Genomic DNA, 15,387 nt, shown 5'->3' on the forward strand with positions numbered 1-15,387 from the left:
TGGACTCTGAGCAAGAACTTGGAACAACACTTCTGAAACTTGAAGGAAAGCGTGGTACAGACAGGAAGGAGTAAGAACTATTGCTTTTTGCTAGTTGTAAGTACCATTATCTCATATTAACAACTGAAATAACTCTTTATTTATATTACATTAAGTGGAAGAAACATGTACCAGCCAAAGACACAGACTGCATCACAGGGTGCTTGATGCTCATGATGAAACTAAAATGACCTTTGAGAAAGCACAAACACACTTCTGCAAACACACATCATGACTGTGTTACTGTGTCACAGAATCAGGGTATGAGACCTCTATGGCTATGCCATTGCTAGTCAGACAGAAATGCCTGTTTTACAATATTAGCATTGAAACTATGATTACCCAACAGCACACAGCTGAATTTCACACAAGTGCATATAGCTAAGATCTGTAAAAAAATGAAGGCAGATGTTATGATGCAACAAACAGGACTAAACTTATCAAATACAGGTGCAAAACACTGGTATGACAGAAAAAACCCCCACTGTTAGAAGAAAGAAGTTTATAAAAATTCAGAACTTGATAAAACTAAAAGCAAGTCCTTTTCATGGGACTGTCCAGTTACAAATAAACTGCAAGGCAATACTGTTTGTTTCTTTCTCTTTTACAAATTCTCTGTTTGCAAGAGACAAATGGAAAAGTTCCTTGATCAGTTTTTCTTTGTTGTGTGTCCTTAAACGTCACAGACTTGAGTATGAAAACACACCTTCTTTCTGGAAGATCTACCAAAGTTTGGGCAGGGAAGGAGATGATTTCACCATGAATGATCCAGGAACTGGATGGGAACAACTGACTCGCTGAACAAATACAAACACCCCCTTCCCTCAGCTGTTGTCACCAACACCAGGGCTCAGGCTTCAGCTTATTGCAGTATCAATAATAGTCTGAAAGTCAGCAGTGCCTGTCCTTGAAACAAGGAATATAAAACATCATTGGGGTACCAGGATATGCTCAGTATAATGGAAGAGAAGCATGAAATAATTTCCCATATTTTGCAGTTAACCTTCAACTAGGAAACACCTTTTTTCACTGACAGCAATAGCAGCCTTAAGGGAGCAGGCAGTTTTCCTGCTCCAAGGCCTGTCTTGGATCACCAGCCACCTGTTTGTGCTTCTCTCCCTTAGCAGGGGATCTGGAACTGGAATTGCATCTAGGATTTCACTAGCCAGGAGCTTTTTGTGGAGTCTGACTCCACAATTGCCCAGCTATCAATCATAGTCTATTTTAACTTTTGTAATAGTGTTCAGGTTTGGCTTTTCGCTGCTGCTCCTTCCATGAACAGAAGTCAAATGCTTTTTAAGAGCAGACTTGTGTTTGAAGTCCATGTCGCAGCAGTGGCACTTGTAGGGCCGGTCCCCGCTGTGGATGTTGAGGTGATCCTGCAGCGTGCTCTTGGCCGTGAAGGTCTTCAAGCACACCATGCACTGGAAGGGCCGGATCCCCATGTGCCCCCGGATGTGCCTGTTGAGATTCTTTTTCTGCGTGAATGTTTTGCCACATTGCAAGCACAGGAAGAGTTTGTGCATTTTCAGATGTCTGAGATAGTTCTCGAGGTGCAGAAAGCCCCTGGGACACTTTGGACACTGGTGCCGCCATGAGCTGCCAGAATCCTCCAGGCTCTGGAACCCATTTGCCCCACTGGAAGTTCCTTCTGGATTGTCACCAACAAAAGCCTGAAAGTGATTTCCTGGCATTTCTGTATTCCTGCTTTCAACTGTAGAGTTTATCAAGGAGTGTTGGGTTTCTGGGAAATATAGATTTGTTTTGGAGGAAGTGCAAGGCTGAGGAAAATGATCATTCTCTACATTTGCCACACCCATGGAATCCATTCTGAAGATACAGATTTCATCATCCTTATAGCCGATTTCCACTGTTGATATTTCTGGGGATTTTGTGTCCTTCCTTTCTGACACCAAGCTCTGCGCTGCAGGGTGTGGGCCATCCCCATCCCCATCTTCATCCTCCTGTTTCACGGGGTATTCTTCATTCTCTGGGCTGTCTTCAGAGATCTCGATTATTTCACAATCTTTATCTAAAACCTCATCCCCGCTCCTTAGTTCAGCATCCGAGGAGTGGCACCCCTCAGCGGCCTGGGTACCGCTCTCCATGGAAGCGTCGATCTCCAGGTACTTGGACAAAGCCTCGGTGCACTTCTCCACGATGTGAACCATCTGCAGGTAACTCGCGGCCGTCAGGTACTTGAGCAGCTCCTTCCTCTTGACTTCCAGCGCGCCCGTGTAGCAGGAGAGCAGCAGCTTCCTGCCCACCTCGGCGCTCTGCAGGATGGTGATCCGCACCTGCCTGGACTGGTTGAGCAGGAACTGATCGCGCATGAAGGTGGAGCAGGCGGCGAAGATCACCTTGTGCCCCTGGAACTCGGTGTCGTTGATGTAGATGGACACGTCGCAGAAGAGGTTCTGCTGCCGCAGGAGGTTCATCTTTTGCAGCACGGCATCGCCCTGCTGCTCGAACTGGAAGTGCAGCACCTCCGAGTCCGCCGCCATGGCGGGGCCCGCGGGCACGGCCGGAGCGTCTGGCCGGGCTCAGCCCACCCCCGCCTCGGGCAGGACCCGCTGTCCCGGGGCTCCCGGGCCGCCCGCCGCCGGCCGCGATCCCGCTGCCCCCGCTCCCCGCCGCTGCCCGCAGCCGGTGCCGCTCCGCCGCCGGTGCCGCAGCGCCCCGGAACTGCTTCCCCGCCCGCCCCTTCCGCCCGCCCGCCCCCGGTGCGCCGTGACCGCGGTGGAAATGAGAGGCGGCGGCAGACAGAGTTAGCAGCACGTTTATTAGAAGACTTGGCACTGCTACAGCGGCTGCCGCTGGGGGAAACCGCACCGGCACCGGGGCGCGCCTCGCCCACCGTTCGGTAGAGGTAGCGACGTGTCCGCCCCCGTAAGGCATCCCGGGGAGCGGCTACCGGGGCTCCTCCTCGCCATCAGCCGGGACGCGCCGGGGGAACGGCGAAGCGCCGGCCCGAACGCCGCCGGGACGAGCTGCTGGCTTCTTCACGGCCACGGGACAACGCCCGGCAGCCGCCGACCCGCCTGCTTTGGTTATCACACGTAGTGTAAGACTTTTGCCCAGTCAGTGAAGAGGTAGCTAATGCTCAGTCCATCGATTATACAATCTCAAAGGAAAGGCGTCCGTCCTGCCTTCTCACCCCTTACCAAGTCGGGAGGCACCACTATGTCTCCCTCTTTGTTTATAAAAATTAACATTTAACGTGACTTTAGAGTTATCCGAACAGTTTCAGTTTGTATCACATTTTGATTCTCCCTCCTCACTTTTATTCTTCCCAGTGACTCCAAAACCATAATCAGCCCCACACAATTAAATTCTACGTTATTTCAACAAAAGTTCAGCGGCAGCTAAGTTTTGCCAAAAAGCTAGGGGAGAGAAAGACTGACACTTCAAATTCATCAGTTACTAACTTGCAAAACATGTCTTCTAAAAGAAAAATAAATTAAGGAAAGACTCATCCCTGATCTATGCAGGAGGCTGTGCAGTTGCAGCACGTGCTGCAGGAACACATGCTACACAAGCTACCATCACTCAGAGAAGTGGTGAGCCCAAACCTCTGGCAAACCTAAATTCTAAAAATTCCTTCTTCTATATAATATAAATAAATAAAATGCCAACTTAAAAAAAATTCCTAATATACTGAGGAGTTATTAAAATACTTTTGTAATAGACTTCAGTTATTTTTAGGATATGCAGGAAGTTGTACAGCACATTAAGTTGTGAGACTATCCACTTACCAGCAAATGGTATTCTACACAGTAACACACAGATTATGATAACTGCCATAGTCCTCATCTGAATACGCAGCATCAGTAGCAACAACCAACAGATCTAATCTTTCACTACTCGGGACATTGCAATGAAGACAACATTTTACATACATGGACAATTAAGTTCATCTTACTCTATAATTGAGCTGCCTCTGCATATTCCATTTATCATAATTCCCACTCCATCTTAATCTGTAATTCAGAGAAGCAGCATTAGCCAGATTTTGCTTTTCTGTTACCTCTTCTATACTCTTCACTTGCCTTTCCATATGGGGCAAATTCCAGATGAACTCTACCACCGGTGCCCTCTGCATCGGCGTAGTGCCCTCAGAGCTCCAGTGTTTCTGGAGTCACACAGCCATCTCCTGCACAAATCTTTTGGTCTGCACCCTTTTGCCAGGCCAAAAGCAGACATTAGTAAAAGTCACTTTTCATCCAACAGATTGTGTCCATTTTCCACGAAGAAAGTCTTCTGCATTTCTGCTTTTTCCTATTTATTTATGCCGTGCTCTTGCCAAACACCACAGCAGCCTTTAACTGAGCAGCCCAGCAGTCTTGGCCTTCTCAGCCGTCCAAATCACCACAGCACAGGGTGGACTGAACACCTGTGCATCTTGACCAAATGATCTCTTTCATTTCTTAGGAAACTCCTTGTCTCTTCGTATCAGCTTCAAGTCACCCACAGCTACTTCAATAAGCTGTATTCTCTTTACAGTAACATTACAGCTTCATAATTTCACAAAAACCAAAACTTTCCAGATAGACAAAACTTTCAATACTGTCCATTTTGCTGCCACGTTTTCCAGCATTTGTGCAGCTGTATTCCTTTCTGTGGCAGAAAACCATTTTCTTTTTTGTGTCCATATTCATATTGCCTTGGATTGTTCACTAGTACCTTACAGCACACATTGACCTGGCTCTGCAAGCTCTTGTTCTCCATGTCTATCCTCATTTTGACATAGCACTATAACTTATTTCCATGTAGTGAATAATAGGTTATCAAAATGTTTGGACAATACAGAAGATTTTGCCTGAAGACAGAATGCAAGCGTCAGATGCAACTGTCACGGTCAAATTTAGTTCAAAACTCTGAAAGTGGGTGGCTTCAAGAGGAAAACAGTTCTTCCCATGCAAACCTATCTTCTACCCCAGCAACCTGAACAATAATTTAAAAAGTCTCAAATAGTTAGACTTTAGGCCTAAATATATTTGCTACAACTTGAAAGATGAATGCCCTGATGTAATTTCCTTTGCTTACTTCATAGCTGTCCATGTAAGAGTTCGTGTAACAGTCAAGTGCAGTAGTTCAAGAACTCAATTGCAAAAACTGATTCACAGAATCACCTTCTTTTTCTACTTCAAAGTATGTGGATTTCTGAAAACGTTCTGCAACATTAACATGTTTTAACGTCCATCAGTGTAATACCTGTGTAAGGAAATCCTGACTTCTACACACACAGAACTGAAGAGCAAGACCAACTTTTGATAATGACATACACAACACTTTTTGCTCTACACACCTTTGGTCATACCTGTTTACATTTTTAACCATACAATAGCAGCCTTTCACCCCCACCCCTCATTCAAACACACCAACAGTACTATGTTTAGGTAGGAAGCATAATCTCAGCCTCACGGCAAACCTTGTGGAAAAGAGCTGCACTGGAAGAAATCCTTATTCCAAACACAAACAGCAGTTCTCTGCCGAGGATCAGCCATTTGATTATTAGTCTATGCTACACTTCAGTACTAACAGTGCTGTTCTACTGGGAATGGTGTGCCTCAGATAAATTAAGCTTCTTTCAGCCTGCCTGGGATGCTGATAATTCCACAGCACTTCTGAGAAGCAGCATGGTGTAATCCCAGAATCCCAATTAACATGCCATTCCCGCTACATTTGATGTTTAAGGCGGTATACAAGAGGTATTGCTGAGTACAGTCAATAGCTGATATATTAACCTATAGAAATTGTGCTACCTATACCTCATCCTAGGATCTGTAAAACACTAATGGTCACTTCAAAAAAGTTCAAGAAATCAAAAAAAATTTATGTTAAGTTCTTATAGCAGGTATTTTTGTTTAAAGTCAAGTGACACGTGGCCCTTATTAGACATCAAGGAAAGACATACCAAGAACTAAGGAAGGAAAAAAGCAAAAAAAAAAAAATCGTGGAGTTGTTACACATTGCAGCTTTAAAAAGATTATTTTCACAGTGTCAAAAAGCAGTATTCCTCCACTCCAGCTTTGCTCTAAACCCAACAGCTGTTATGGTTTGTGATGCAAAACTTACAGAAGATGGAGGATAACTTTTAGCTTTGAAGTGTTTAGCTTGTCTCAGTACATGCACTGGCGAGTGCCCTTTAAAAATCCCAGGTATGCCAGCATAAGAACAGGTCACATTTGCACTCCAGGCACCAGCCTCTCACATTCCAGAGCTGCAATTCATCCTCAGTTTGAACAGCTCTATGCAATGATCAGCTAACCCTGCCAAATCATTTAGGGTTTCATCTTTTCATAATGCATGTTGAGGTTAAAAACCCTGAGAGTTTTTAAGAGAGCATTGATTGGCAGCAGAAGTTTCTTGAAATAGGTTTAGAAAGGGCAAAAAAGTGACACAAAAATACTTCATTTCAACTGCAGGAGTCTAGGGGTAAGATCAGAGAAAGGTAATTTTAAGAGGTAAGTTTAAATTTGAGTATATGGAGTGTTTTCAGTTATCCAGTGCCTTTAAAAAAAAATATTGGGTTATCTCACACACTTGTCCTCTTTGCTTTCCTCCATCTGCCCAGCCACAGAGAGGCCTCTAACTGCACAGCAGATGGTTTACTTGCAGCCCACAGCAACAGTCTTTCAAAAGGTGTTAGTCTTGAGTCTCCTAATCAGAGAGAAATGAAACTATTAACCCCTTAATCCACAGTAGAGACATAGACAGAAACCTGAAGGAGGATTGCTATTCACAGAAAATATCAAGTAAGACTAAGAGCGATGGCTGAAGACCTGCCAGGTTTTGCAATCCAACCATCTGTAGCCTTTCAGGGCACACCACTAGTTTAGGGAAGAAGCCAAACCAACGGTTGGCTCCTCTCAGTCACGATCCCTACACAGGGCGAGTTTTAATTGCTTAATTGACGCAGGTACTATCATTTCTTAAACCGAGCACGGCCTGAGGCAGCTTCCCTGCATCCAGTACCTGGCTGGCATCAGCCTGCTGGCAGACCTTACTGTCTGTAGCAGCGCTACACGTGAACGAATCGAAGTCCACCGTTATGTCTTGCACGTTTCTTTCATTGGCATTGTCAAAGCTGTTTTTACCGTGCAGCTGTTTGAGGTGTTTCCTCAGAACGGGCTTATGCGCAAAGACCATGTCACAGTAGTTACACTTGTGGGGCTTGTCCCCACTGTGCAGGTTGAGGTGGTCCTGTAAGGAACACTTCTGAGAGAACGTTTTCCCACAGATCTTACACTGGAATGGTTTGATGCCTGCGTGCACTCTCATGTGCCGGTGGAGATTGCCCTTCTGAGTGAACGTCTTGCCACAGAGCAGACACATGAATAGTTTATGCATCTTTAAGTGGTTAGCATAGTTTTCCAGATGCCGAAATACTCTTGTGCACTTTGGACACTGATGGTGCCACTGGAGGCCTTTGTCTATCCCTCGGTTGTTAGGCCCAAACATATCTTTAGAGGCCAGGATGATGTTATCGCTGCCGGCGTACGAAAGGGCATAGTTGTGGAGGTGGTTTTGCTCTATTTCACTTGCTCTGTTCTCAACAGTGGAGTTGATAAGAAAGTGTTGAGGCTCTGAGGAATGCAGCGCAGTTTGCTCAGAAGAAATAAACTGATTCTGATCCTTCTTATTCCTAACTTCTGATACCTCCCCAATGGACTCCACCTTGATGATCTGGATATCGCTATCCTCCATGTCCATGCTGTCTTCTGAAGGCTGAATACAAGGCGAGTCCTGCTGCAGAGAGTCATCGTCTCCCTGCTGCTCCTTCAGCTCCGAAGAGTCGCTTTGCTGTTCGCACTCCTTGCTCTCCAGCGGCTGCTTGGGTTTGATGAACTTCCACAGGGCCTGGGTGCAGCGCTCCACGATGTGGCTCATCTGCAGGAAGCTCGCAGCAGTCAGGTAGTTCACCAGCTCCATTTCAGGGAACTCCAGAGTGCCACTGTAGCAAGAGAGGAGCAGCTGCCTCCCCACTTCTGAACTCTGCAGGATGGAGATTTTTACATCTCTGGAGTCGTTCAGTAAGAACTGATCTCTTAAAAAAGGAGAGCCAGCAGCAAAGACAATTTTATGCCCGTGAACTTCAACATCATCTATATGGACCACGACATCACAAAACTTGTTTTCTTCCCTCAGTTTGTTCATTTTCTGTAACATTGAATCTCCATAGTTGTCAAACTTGAAATGAAGAATATCTGATCTTTCTGACATTTTGGCACACCTAAGGAAAAGCACCAGAGAAAAAACCAAACAATGAGTACTTCTTGTTTTCTAAAATGTAGGTTAGAAAGATTTAAAGTAATAATATAAAGTGGATGTTTATCAGCCATTATGTATTTTATCCTAGGTACACACTGAAGTCCACTACAAGTAAGAAAAAATTCAAGTTTACATCTCATATTACAACAACTTTTACCTTTTTTTAATGTAATGAAGCCTGAATATTAAGTGGAGGTGCTATGACCAAAATTCTCCTAAAGCAATATCCTAAAGAGTTAGGATGTAAAGGGAAACTCTATTTTCAGCAAGCTTTGGGTTTTGCAGCACTGGGTTGAACACATTAGATTGTCTTTTGAGTTCTCCTGCAGGAGTTGGTTTTTTTTGTGTTGTTTTGGCTTTTCCTAAGATTACAGTAAAAAATCTTCACAATGGCCTCCGCTAGGCTCCCTGTCTGGAATACCTGGGGAATAAAGGAAGCCTTGTGTCTAGTCCTGTTCTTTGGAAGATCACTTCTCTAGGAAGTTTGTTCTTGTTTTGATAGGACTTGGAATGAAGAACAGCAGATCTTCCATAAACCAAACACCGTTCTTTTGTCTTGCAACAGTTGCATAACAATTTATAAGACTACACTGATTCTGGATGCAATACTGCTCACACAATCCTGCCAAAGCACTAGGATTGCAGGAAGTGAAGAAATAACAGGAGACTAAATGATGCAAGATTTGGTCAGATAAAATTACAAAACAAAGCAAAACTTGCACCTCCCCACTATTACAATCACCACATAAAGCTCGAAAGGAAGCTTTGAAGTTTATAGATAAAAGCAGATACTGCTCTCTTGGGGCATGAAGTGTCAGCTGAGTGTACACACAAGAATGGCATTGTGCCCACACGAGACAACTATTCAAAGAATATTTTTGGAAGCATCTGCCAATAATCAGGGCTTTTTCAGTTTGCAGCTCATACAGCATTTGGAGACACGACCTCCTCATTGATCACCCCCATCAAGCATATCTTCCAGTGTATGGCATGCAAAAATTAGGATTTCAGAAGACTTCAAAAACCAGGAACCAGGGAAAGTTTGGAAGCAGGGGGGCGCATCGTTCTGCACTACAACCAGTTCTGCTGAACCTGCAGAACCCAGTCTCTCAGTCACCTTCAGCACTGCCTGACCGACCCCATATCTAGGGCTGAAAGCTTAATTTTAAGAGGCAACAGCCTTTGGCAAATATAAACGACAGGAACAGATCATCCTGAGAGACCTTCAGTGAATTTTACACATTATCAAATTGGTTCTTTTTGTGTTTTGTCTGGACAGTGATGAGGGAAGTCCAATTGTGGGTCTGTTTTTTCCACCTTGGAAATTCATACAATACGAATGCAGTTAAAGCACCCACGCTAAAGTTACACTGTGCTGTTAACCACAGCTATTCCAGCCATTCAGCCCATCTTTGGCAGATTGCAAGAGCCACATCGTGAGAAACTGTACATCGAAAAGTTGTGACTTGCCTTAGCACACGTTGAGTTTCAACTACCACTGATCTCCAAGAGAAAAGAGCACTGTATGAATCCCAAGCCCGTTATCTCGGGGGGTGGCAGACCAAGGCAAGCTCCCGTCGGACGCGCAGGGCTCCCCGTAGGAAGCACGTGCTTCCTCGGCCTTTACCGACCGCGCATCGGCCCGGCCCCCGCATCCCGGGGCCCGGGAAAAGAATATTGCAGCCCAGCTCAGCCAGGAGCCCGCGCAGCATCCCCTAACAATGTGAACGCGGTGCCCTTTGCGAGAGCGGGAGAAGCCGCTGTCCGCGCCAGGCCCGGCCCCGCGGGAGGAACGGAGGGAAGGGGCAGGTACCTGTAGCGTCGGGCCGCGTCCCCGCGCTGGCACCCGCGGCCGCTCCTGCCTCCGGCTACGGACCTAGAGAGGGGAGGAGACCCGCCGTGAGCCGCCGCCCCAGCGCCGGGCCGGGCCCGGCCGCCCGCCGCGCCCCCCGGGCGGCCCCGCGCCCCGCCGCGCCCCCGGCCGGGCCGGGCCGCCCTCCGAGCGCGGCCTGCGGGGGCAGCGGGAGCCGCGGGCCGCTCCGCGCCGCGCTCCGGGGCCGCCGCCCGCGCCCCGCCGGCCCGCCGGGACCTACAGGCGCCACCGCAGCCCAGCACCGCGACTCGGAACCGCATTGTCCGCCCGCCGGAAGAGCCGCGCCCGGAAGGACCGGCGGGGCCGCCCCTCCGCCCGGTCACGTGGGGCGGCGGCGGCCCAGGCCCGGCACCGGGAGCGGCGGCGGCGGCGGCGGCCGGGGTAGGTGCGGTTCGCGCTGTCCGCCCCGTCCCCGCGCGCTCCCGCCGCGCTGCCCCGCCGCCGCTCCCTCCCGGTGTGCGGGAGCCGGGGGCCGCCCTGCGCTCCGCTGCCGCCGGGTCCCTCCCTCGCCCCCGGGGCCGCGTCCCCCGCCCGGCGCGATGCCTCCCCGTCCCCTCTGCCTCAAGGGCCGCGGCCTCGGCGGCAACGGGGCCGTGACACCGCCCCGGGTCCCGCAGGGCCGGGCCCGGCGCCCCGCCTGCCCCAGGACTCGGCCCGGCCCGTCCTCCCCAGGCGCGGGTGTTGGGGACAGGGACCCCCCCGCCCCGGAGCGCGTCCCGGGCTTCCCCCGCATCCACCCCGGGCGGCGCGGGGCTGACACCGAGGGACCGGCCGGGCACCGCTTTCCCTCTCCGGGTCGCGGGGTGTCGGTTGTTGCCTGTCGCTTCCAGGTGGATCCCAAACTGTGGCATTTCGTTGCGTGCAGGAATCTTTATTTGGTTCATGTACCATAACTTCTGTGGTTTTTGCGGGTTTTATCCTTCTTCTTGTCAAGGAAATGCTTCTTTCAGTTCAAATGTCCCCAGTAGATAATTTTTAAGGACTGGTTTTGTCTGTTAGGAGTGAAAATTAAGTACAAACAGATTGTGCGAAGCTGGTTTAAAAACACTTATCTGCAAAATTTAAGTGGAAATGGAATTTCTGGAAGTAAAGTTGGTGGTTTATGTCTGTGTAGATTTGCCTGATTGTTTTGGGGGAGAGAAGGAGAAGTAGATAAAGTATTCAGAAGAGGTTTGGAGAGAAGGAAAAAATCGTGTGAGAGGTTGGCAGAGGAAAAAGGTTGTGTTTATTTCTTGAATACAGGCTGGAGAGCAGGTAGGGCGTAGAGGTATGGCTTGATCTGTGTTTCAGATTTTGTTTTACTTACAGGTTCTGTTAAAGCCCAACTCGATAGGATTTCTGAGACTTTTGGCTACTTAGAAAACATGTTATTACAGGAGCTGCCCACTGCTGTTTGACTTGCAGAAATGCTGTATTCTTTTTAAAGGCCTCTACTTAAAAGGTCAAGGACCTGGGCAAACTTATTTTTGTGTACACGGTAAACAAATTAACTAGTGGAGCTTGGCATAGGGGTTTCCTTCCAATTTCCAGCCCTAAGTGCAGGCAGTGTTAGTAGCACACACCAAATGTAACTCCTTTTTTCTTGCTTCTTCCACAGCGTATTTTTAACGCGCTCTGGTTGTCTGGTGAGCGTAGCTCCCCGCTAGCGTTTGAATCCTAATGAGAGCAGCTCCAGCAGGACATGGAGCATCTGCCCAGAGTTTGTTGAGCTGCTGGCTGCCCTGGCTTCCTCCCAGCCTGCAGCCCGTGCTGGGTCCTGGCTGCGCGCTCTGGGATGGGGCTGGTGCTGGGGAGCGTCGGCGGCGGCGCGTGGATGAACCAACTGCTCACGGTTAATTCATTCCAGCAGCATTCCTGTGCTGGGCTGGCTGAGGCCGTGTCAGCATTTCTTTTATAAACTGCTGCTTCCCAGGATGGGCTGCTTGTTTCTGGGATGGGGAATTTACTGATTACAAGAGCCTAAAATTAGGGTTTTGTTCTCTGGCAGATAGTTCAAATTCGGATTGAAAGCAAAATCATGTTGGCAGTAGCTATCAACCTGTTAAAGATTGTTAACAGAGATTGCATTAGCTTAACTCTTGTGTTTTATCTGATGCCTGGTTTTGCGTACAGTGTCTAGTGATTCACTCTTCTTCCTGAGACCTGTGAGGAGAGCAGTGGAATTAGACACACCATTATCTCCAATAACAATATCTTTTTTCTTTCTGGCTCTTGAAATAAGTGGGAATATCTGTGCCTGTGTGTTGTAAAATGAAAGGAAAAGTTAGACTTGTAGTTGTTATTTTTTATTGATTACTCTTTAGTCATCCTAAATCTGTATTTTCACATGCAGTATTCCTCTGGCTTTCCTGCTTCATTTTGAGTGCCAAGGACTTCTTGTTGCATTTGAGGGTATGTGTTGCACAGGGAAGGTGGGTAAAGGTCTGACATGATTAAGCAGACTAATCATGTGGTATGTGAGAAGAAAAAATAGATTGCTTCTATACCGCTTGGGTTTTTTTCCCCAGAGCTGTGATAAAACACAGGCACTGACCTGGAGTGTTTCCAGGCTTTTTTCAGGACTTGCAATGTGTTTTAAAACAACAGGTGTGCACCAGGTGAATTGTACAGGTAGAAAAACCCAAGGCTGTGCAGGGCTGTAGGAGCTCAGTCTTACAGCATGCTGGGTTCTCTGCCATAGCACAGCTCTGCAAAGTGCTCTGGAAAAGCCTCTGAACTCTGCCACAAATTCCACTGTTCACCCACACTAAGATGCTAATGATGAACACTTGCAAAGCAGAACTTTGTATCTTTAAACTGAACCATACTGGATTTGTTAAACTGAGCATAGAGCCAGAGGAATAGAAACAGAAAATACATTATATTTAGGTATTTCAGCCACCTCAGTGTCTTTTCTGCATGTCACCGTCTCATTTTCCATGATTTTAAACACTGTACTTGGTGGTTTCATGTTTTGGAGGATAGAGGATATAAGTTTGTTTTGCATGCCAAGCTTTCTGTCTTTGCTTTTTATGGCAAATGAATTACTGCTCTTCAGTAATTTAGTTAATATTGCTGTAGTGTTTTTTATCTAGTGCATTCTACATCAGATATATTGGATCTTTGTGGAATCACTTTAGGAACTGCAGCTGAGGTAAAAAGCTGAGAAAGATATGAATGGGGAAAAAAACCTTTTCCTCTCTGGTTTGCATACCTGTTCTCATGCTTATTCTCTTTTCTGCCCTGGAAACCCAGAACTTATTTTTGTGTTGCATTTCCCTGTAAATTCTGTGCTAAGGATGCTACATCTGCTGTTGACTCTCAGGTTGAAGAAGTTCATCCCTGAAATACTGATTTTTTCCCCTCACCCTCTGTCTTTTTGTGTGGCCATGGCTGTTGTAAGCACCAGAAATTATTGTGGGTATTCCTTGGAACTGCAGTGAGCCCAGCTATAGTTACAAGTGCTGTGCTTCACTTGTTGCACGTGTCCCAGGGTGGTGTTCAAGCCCCAGCCTCTTCCAGTGATGGAAAATTGAAGGTTTTCTGCTTTTCCTTTTTGCTGTATGCTGTTTGCTTTAAGCTCTTTTAAATTCATTCTGGCAGAACTTTGAAGGAAAACTTTGATCACAAATCAAAGTCAGGTGTCAAATATTTGGGAAAGGGAGGGAAAGTAAAAGATAAATGTTTTATAAGTGTGTGTAACTAATCTGAACTTTTGATAGGCTTGCTTTCCTGTTGTTTAAGATTTTAATCATGGTGAATGGGGTCTCTGCTCTTCCTCTGCACATTATCTAGAGTAGAGTGTGAGGTGTAACAGCAGTGAAGGGGAATTTCACAGAGAACCAGAATTTTAAGTAAAATTGAAAGCAGTGACCCAAGAGCCAGCCATGCTGACTTTCTCATTTTGCAACTTCTCCAATAGTTTGTTGTGTGAGGAGAGGCCAGAACACCCATTTAATTACACAGATGAGCAAGGAAAGAGGTTGGTAGAAGTTTGCCTCTCTGTTCATGTTTTACCCAGACACTCTGTCTCCTGTGGAGCTTAAAGACACCTTCAGGCAAACCCTGCTGAATTGTGGTGTAGTTTTGTGTCAGGAGCTAAACTGTGCTGAATTCAAAAGCTCCTATTTTATTTATGCTTAAACAGACCAAAGTCTGTTTCCATGATAGGGATGAGCCACTGGCTTTCCAAGGGACATCAAACCTTGGGCTCTGTGCTTGGCTGAGCTCTTTGGGGCTGAGCTGTGAGAGCAGAAAGCTTTGGCTCTCAGAGCCATTGCAGGTATTGCTGAAGAGCACTGTCACTGCTGCTGTGTGTTCTTGGGGTTTGATTCCTGAGCCACACGTAATTGCTCTGCTGGTCTTTGATGTGTGCCCTTCTAGGCTGGCCCTTATTTTAATGGGCTTGGAGGCTCTCTGGCGGGGATTCTGCCGTTGTGAGCTTTCTGATTCAGGGAAAATGATCCATGTGGGAGCCTCTATGGAACAAAGTGATAGCCAGGAACGGAGGAAATTAAATCCATGCAAAGCAAAGGGTGAGGATATAGAAATTTTGATTAACTTCGGGCAATATTTTAATATTTGAAGACTACTTTTGCACCTTGAGTGTTTGAGCATTAATGCAATGAACCCCTGTGGCTGATTCCAGCACAGCTGGGTATCTGAGCTTTGCTTGCTGCTACATCAAAAGCTTCTCTCGGTTGCCTGCTCCACTGTCCCCTTTCCTGTGCTCTCCTATCTTGTGTAATTTCATGAGACTTCACTGTTAGGTTGGCAGAGTTGGGCTGGTTGGGAGTCCTGGTGTTGCAATTGTGTTGTGACACCGCTGTGGGGCTGGCTGGGCTGGCTGGGGCCCAGGATCCACGTGGGGTTTGTTTACACCTCCCTACGCCAGACAGGAGCTGGCGAAGCACAGGACGCTTTTTATTGAATTGAAGGTGATGTTGGGTAGAGGTGTCACATTGAAACACTTGGGGAATAGGAGAAATTAGCACTTCAAGACAGACAGAATACACCAAAATAAAGTGCTAAAGTGATCCTTGCCTGGATGATCTTTACAGCTGGTTGTGATCAAAGCCTGCTCCTCTACTCCTGCTGTCAGTGTGGAAGATGAGTTTGCTCTGTTTGAATGAACACAGTAAAGCCAAAGGGGTATATAGTGTTTGATGCTTATTTTTAGTCTGTGTTTCAAGATCTTTGATTTAGGTATTTTCAGAGATCTG

At 47.0% G+C, this 15,387-nt stretch overlaps 3 protein-coding genes across 7 annotated transcripts in view; 1 reads left to right on the top strand and 2 right to left on the bottom strand.

Moving 5' to 3' along the window:
* Positions 1–116: 116 nt before the first annotated feature.
* ZBTB6 (zinc finger and BTB domain containing 6) lies at positions 117–2,744 on the bottom strand. The gene has a single exon (XM_005491921.4). It carries the CDS (start codon positions 2,541–2,543, stop codon positions 1,248–1,250), a length of 1,296 nt encoding a protein of 431 aa, XP_005491978.2. The 5' UTR covers positions 2,544–2,744; the 3' UTR covers positions 117–1,247.
* Positions 2,745–2,775: 31 nt separating this feature from the next.
* ZBTB26 (zinc finger and BTB domain containing 26) lies at positions 2,776–10,582 on the bottom strand. Of its 2 annotated transcripts, XM_074556190.1 has the most exons (3): positions 10,407–10,582; positions 10,127–10,189; positions 2,776–8,275 (listed from the first exon to the last, which is right to left on the bottom strand). In XM_074556190.1, exon 3 carries the CDS (start codon positions 8,263–8,265, stop codon positions 6,949–6,951), a length of 1,317 nt encoding a protein of 438 aa, XP_074412291.1. In that variant the 5' UTR covers positions 8,266–8,275; positions 10,127–10,189; positions 10,407–10,582; the 3' UTR covers positions 2,776–6,948. The 2 variants fall into 2 exon arrangements, with proteins under 2 accessions (XP_074412291.1, XP_074412290.1); XM_074556189.1 differs by having other exon boundaries at positions 10,127–10,579.
* Positions 10,428–15,387, top strand: part of RABGAP1 (RAB GTPase activating protein 1) — a 63,211-nt gene continuing 58,251 nt past the window's right edge. For 2 of the 4 annotated variants that reach the window (XM_074556172.1, XM_074556175.1), the window contains exon 1: positions 10,428–10,567. The gene's annotated coding sequence lies outside the window, so the exon portion shown is untranslated. The remainder of the gene's footprint in view (positions 10,568–15,387) is intronic. The other 2 variants (XM_074556174.1, XM_074556173.1) reach the window with 2 other exon arrangements.

This window comes from Zonotrichia albicollis, chromosome 21, assembly GCF_047830755.1.
Source record: "Zonotrichia albicollis isolate bZonAlb1 chromosome 21, bZonAlb1.hap1, whole genome shotgun sequence".
Lineage (NCBI taxonomy): Eukaryota > Metazoa > Chordata > Aves > Passeriformes > Passerellidae > Zonotrichia > Zonotrichia albicollis.

What these genes read in the sequence shown, in the direction of transcription:
- ZBTB6 (XM_005491921.4), bottom strand. Translation starts at nt 2,543, where the DNA reads ATGGCGGCGGACTCGGAGGTGCTGCACTTCCAGTTCGAGCAGCAGGGC.
- ZBTB26 (XM_074556189.1), bottom strand. Translation starts at nt 10,446, where the DNA reads ATGCGGTTCCGAGTCGCGGTGCTGGGCTGCGGTGGCGCCTGTAGGTCC. An exon ending in GACGCGGCCCGACGCTACAG is followed by an intron (nt 8,276 to 10,126) that starts GTACCTGCCCCT and finishes GCTTTTCCTTAG; the next exon opens with GTGTGCCAAAATGTCAGAAA.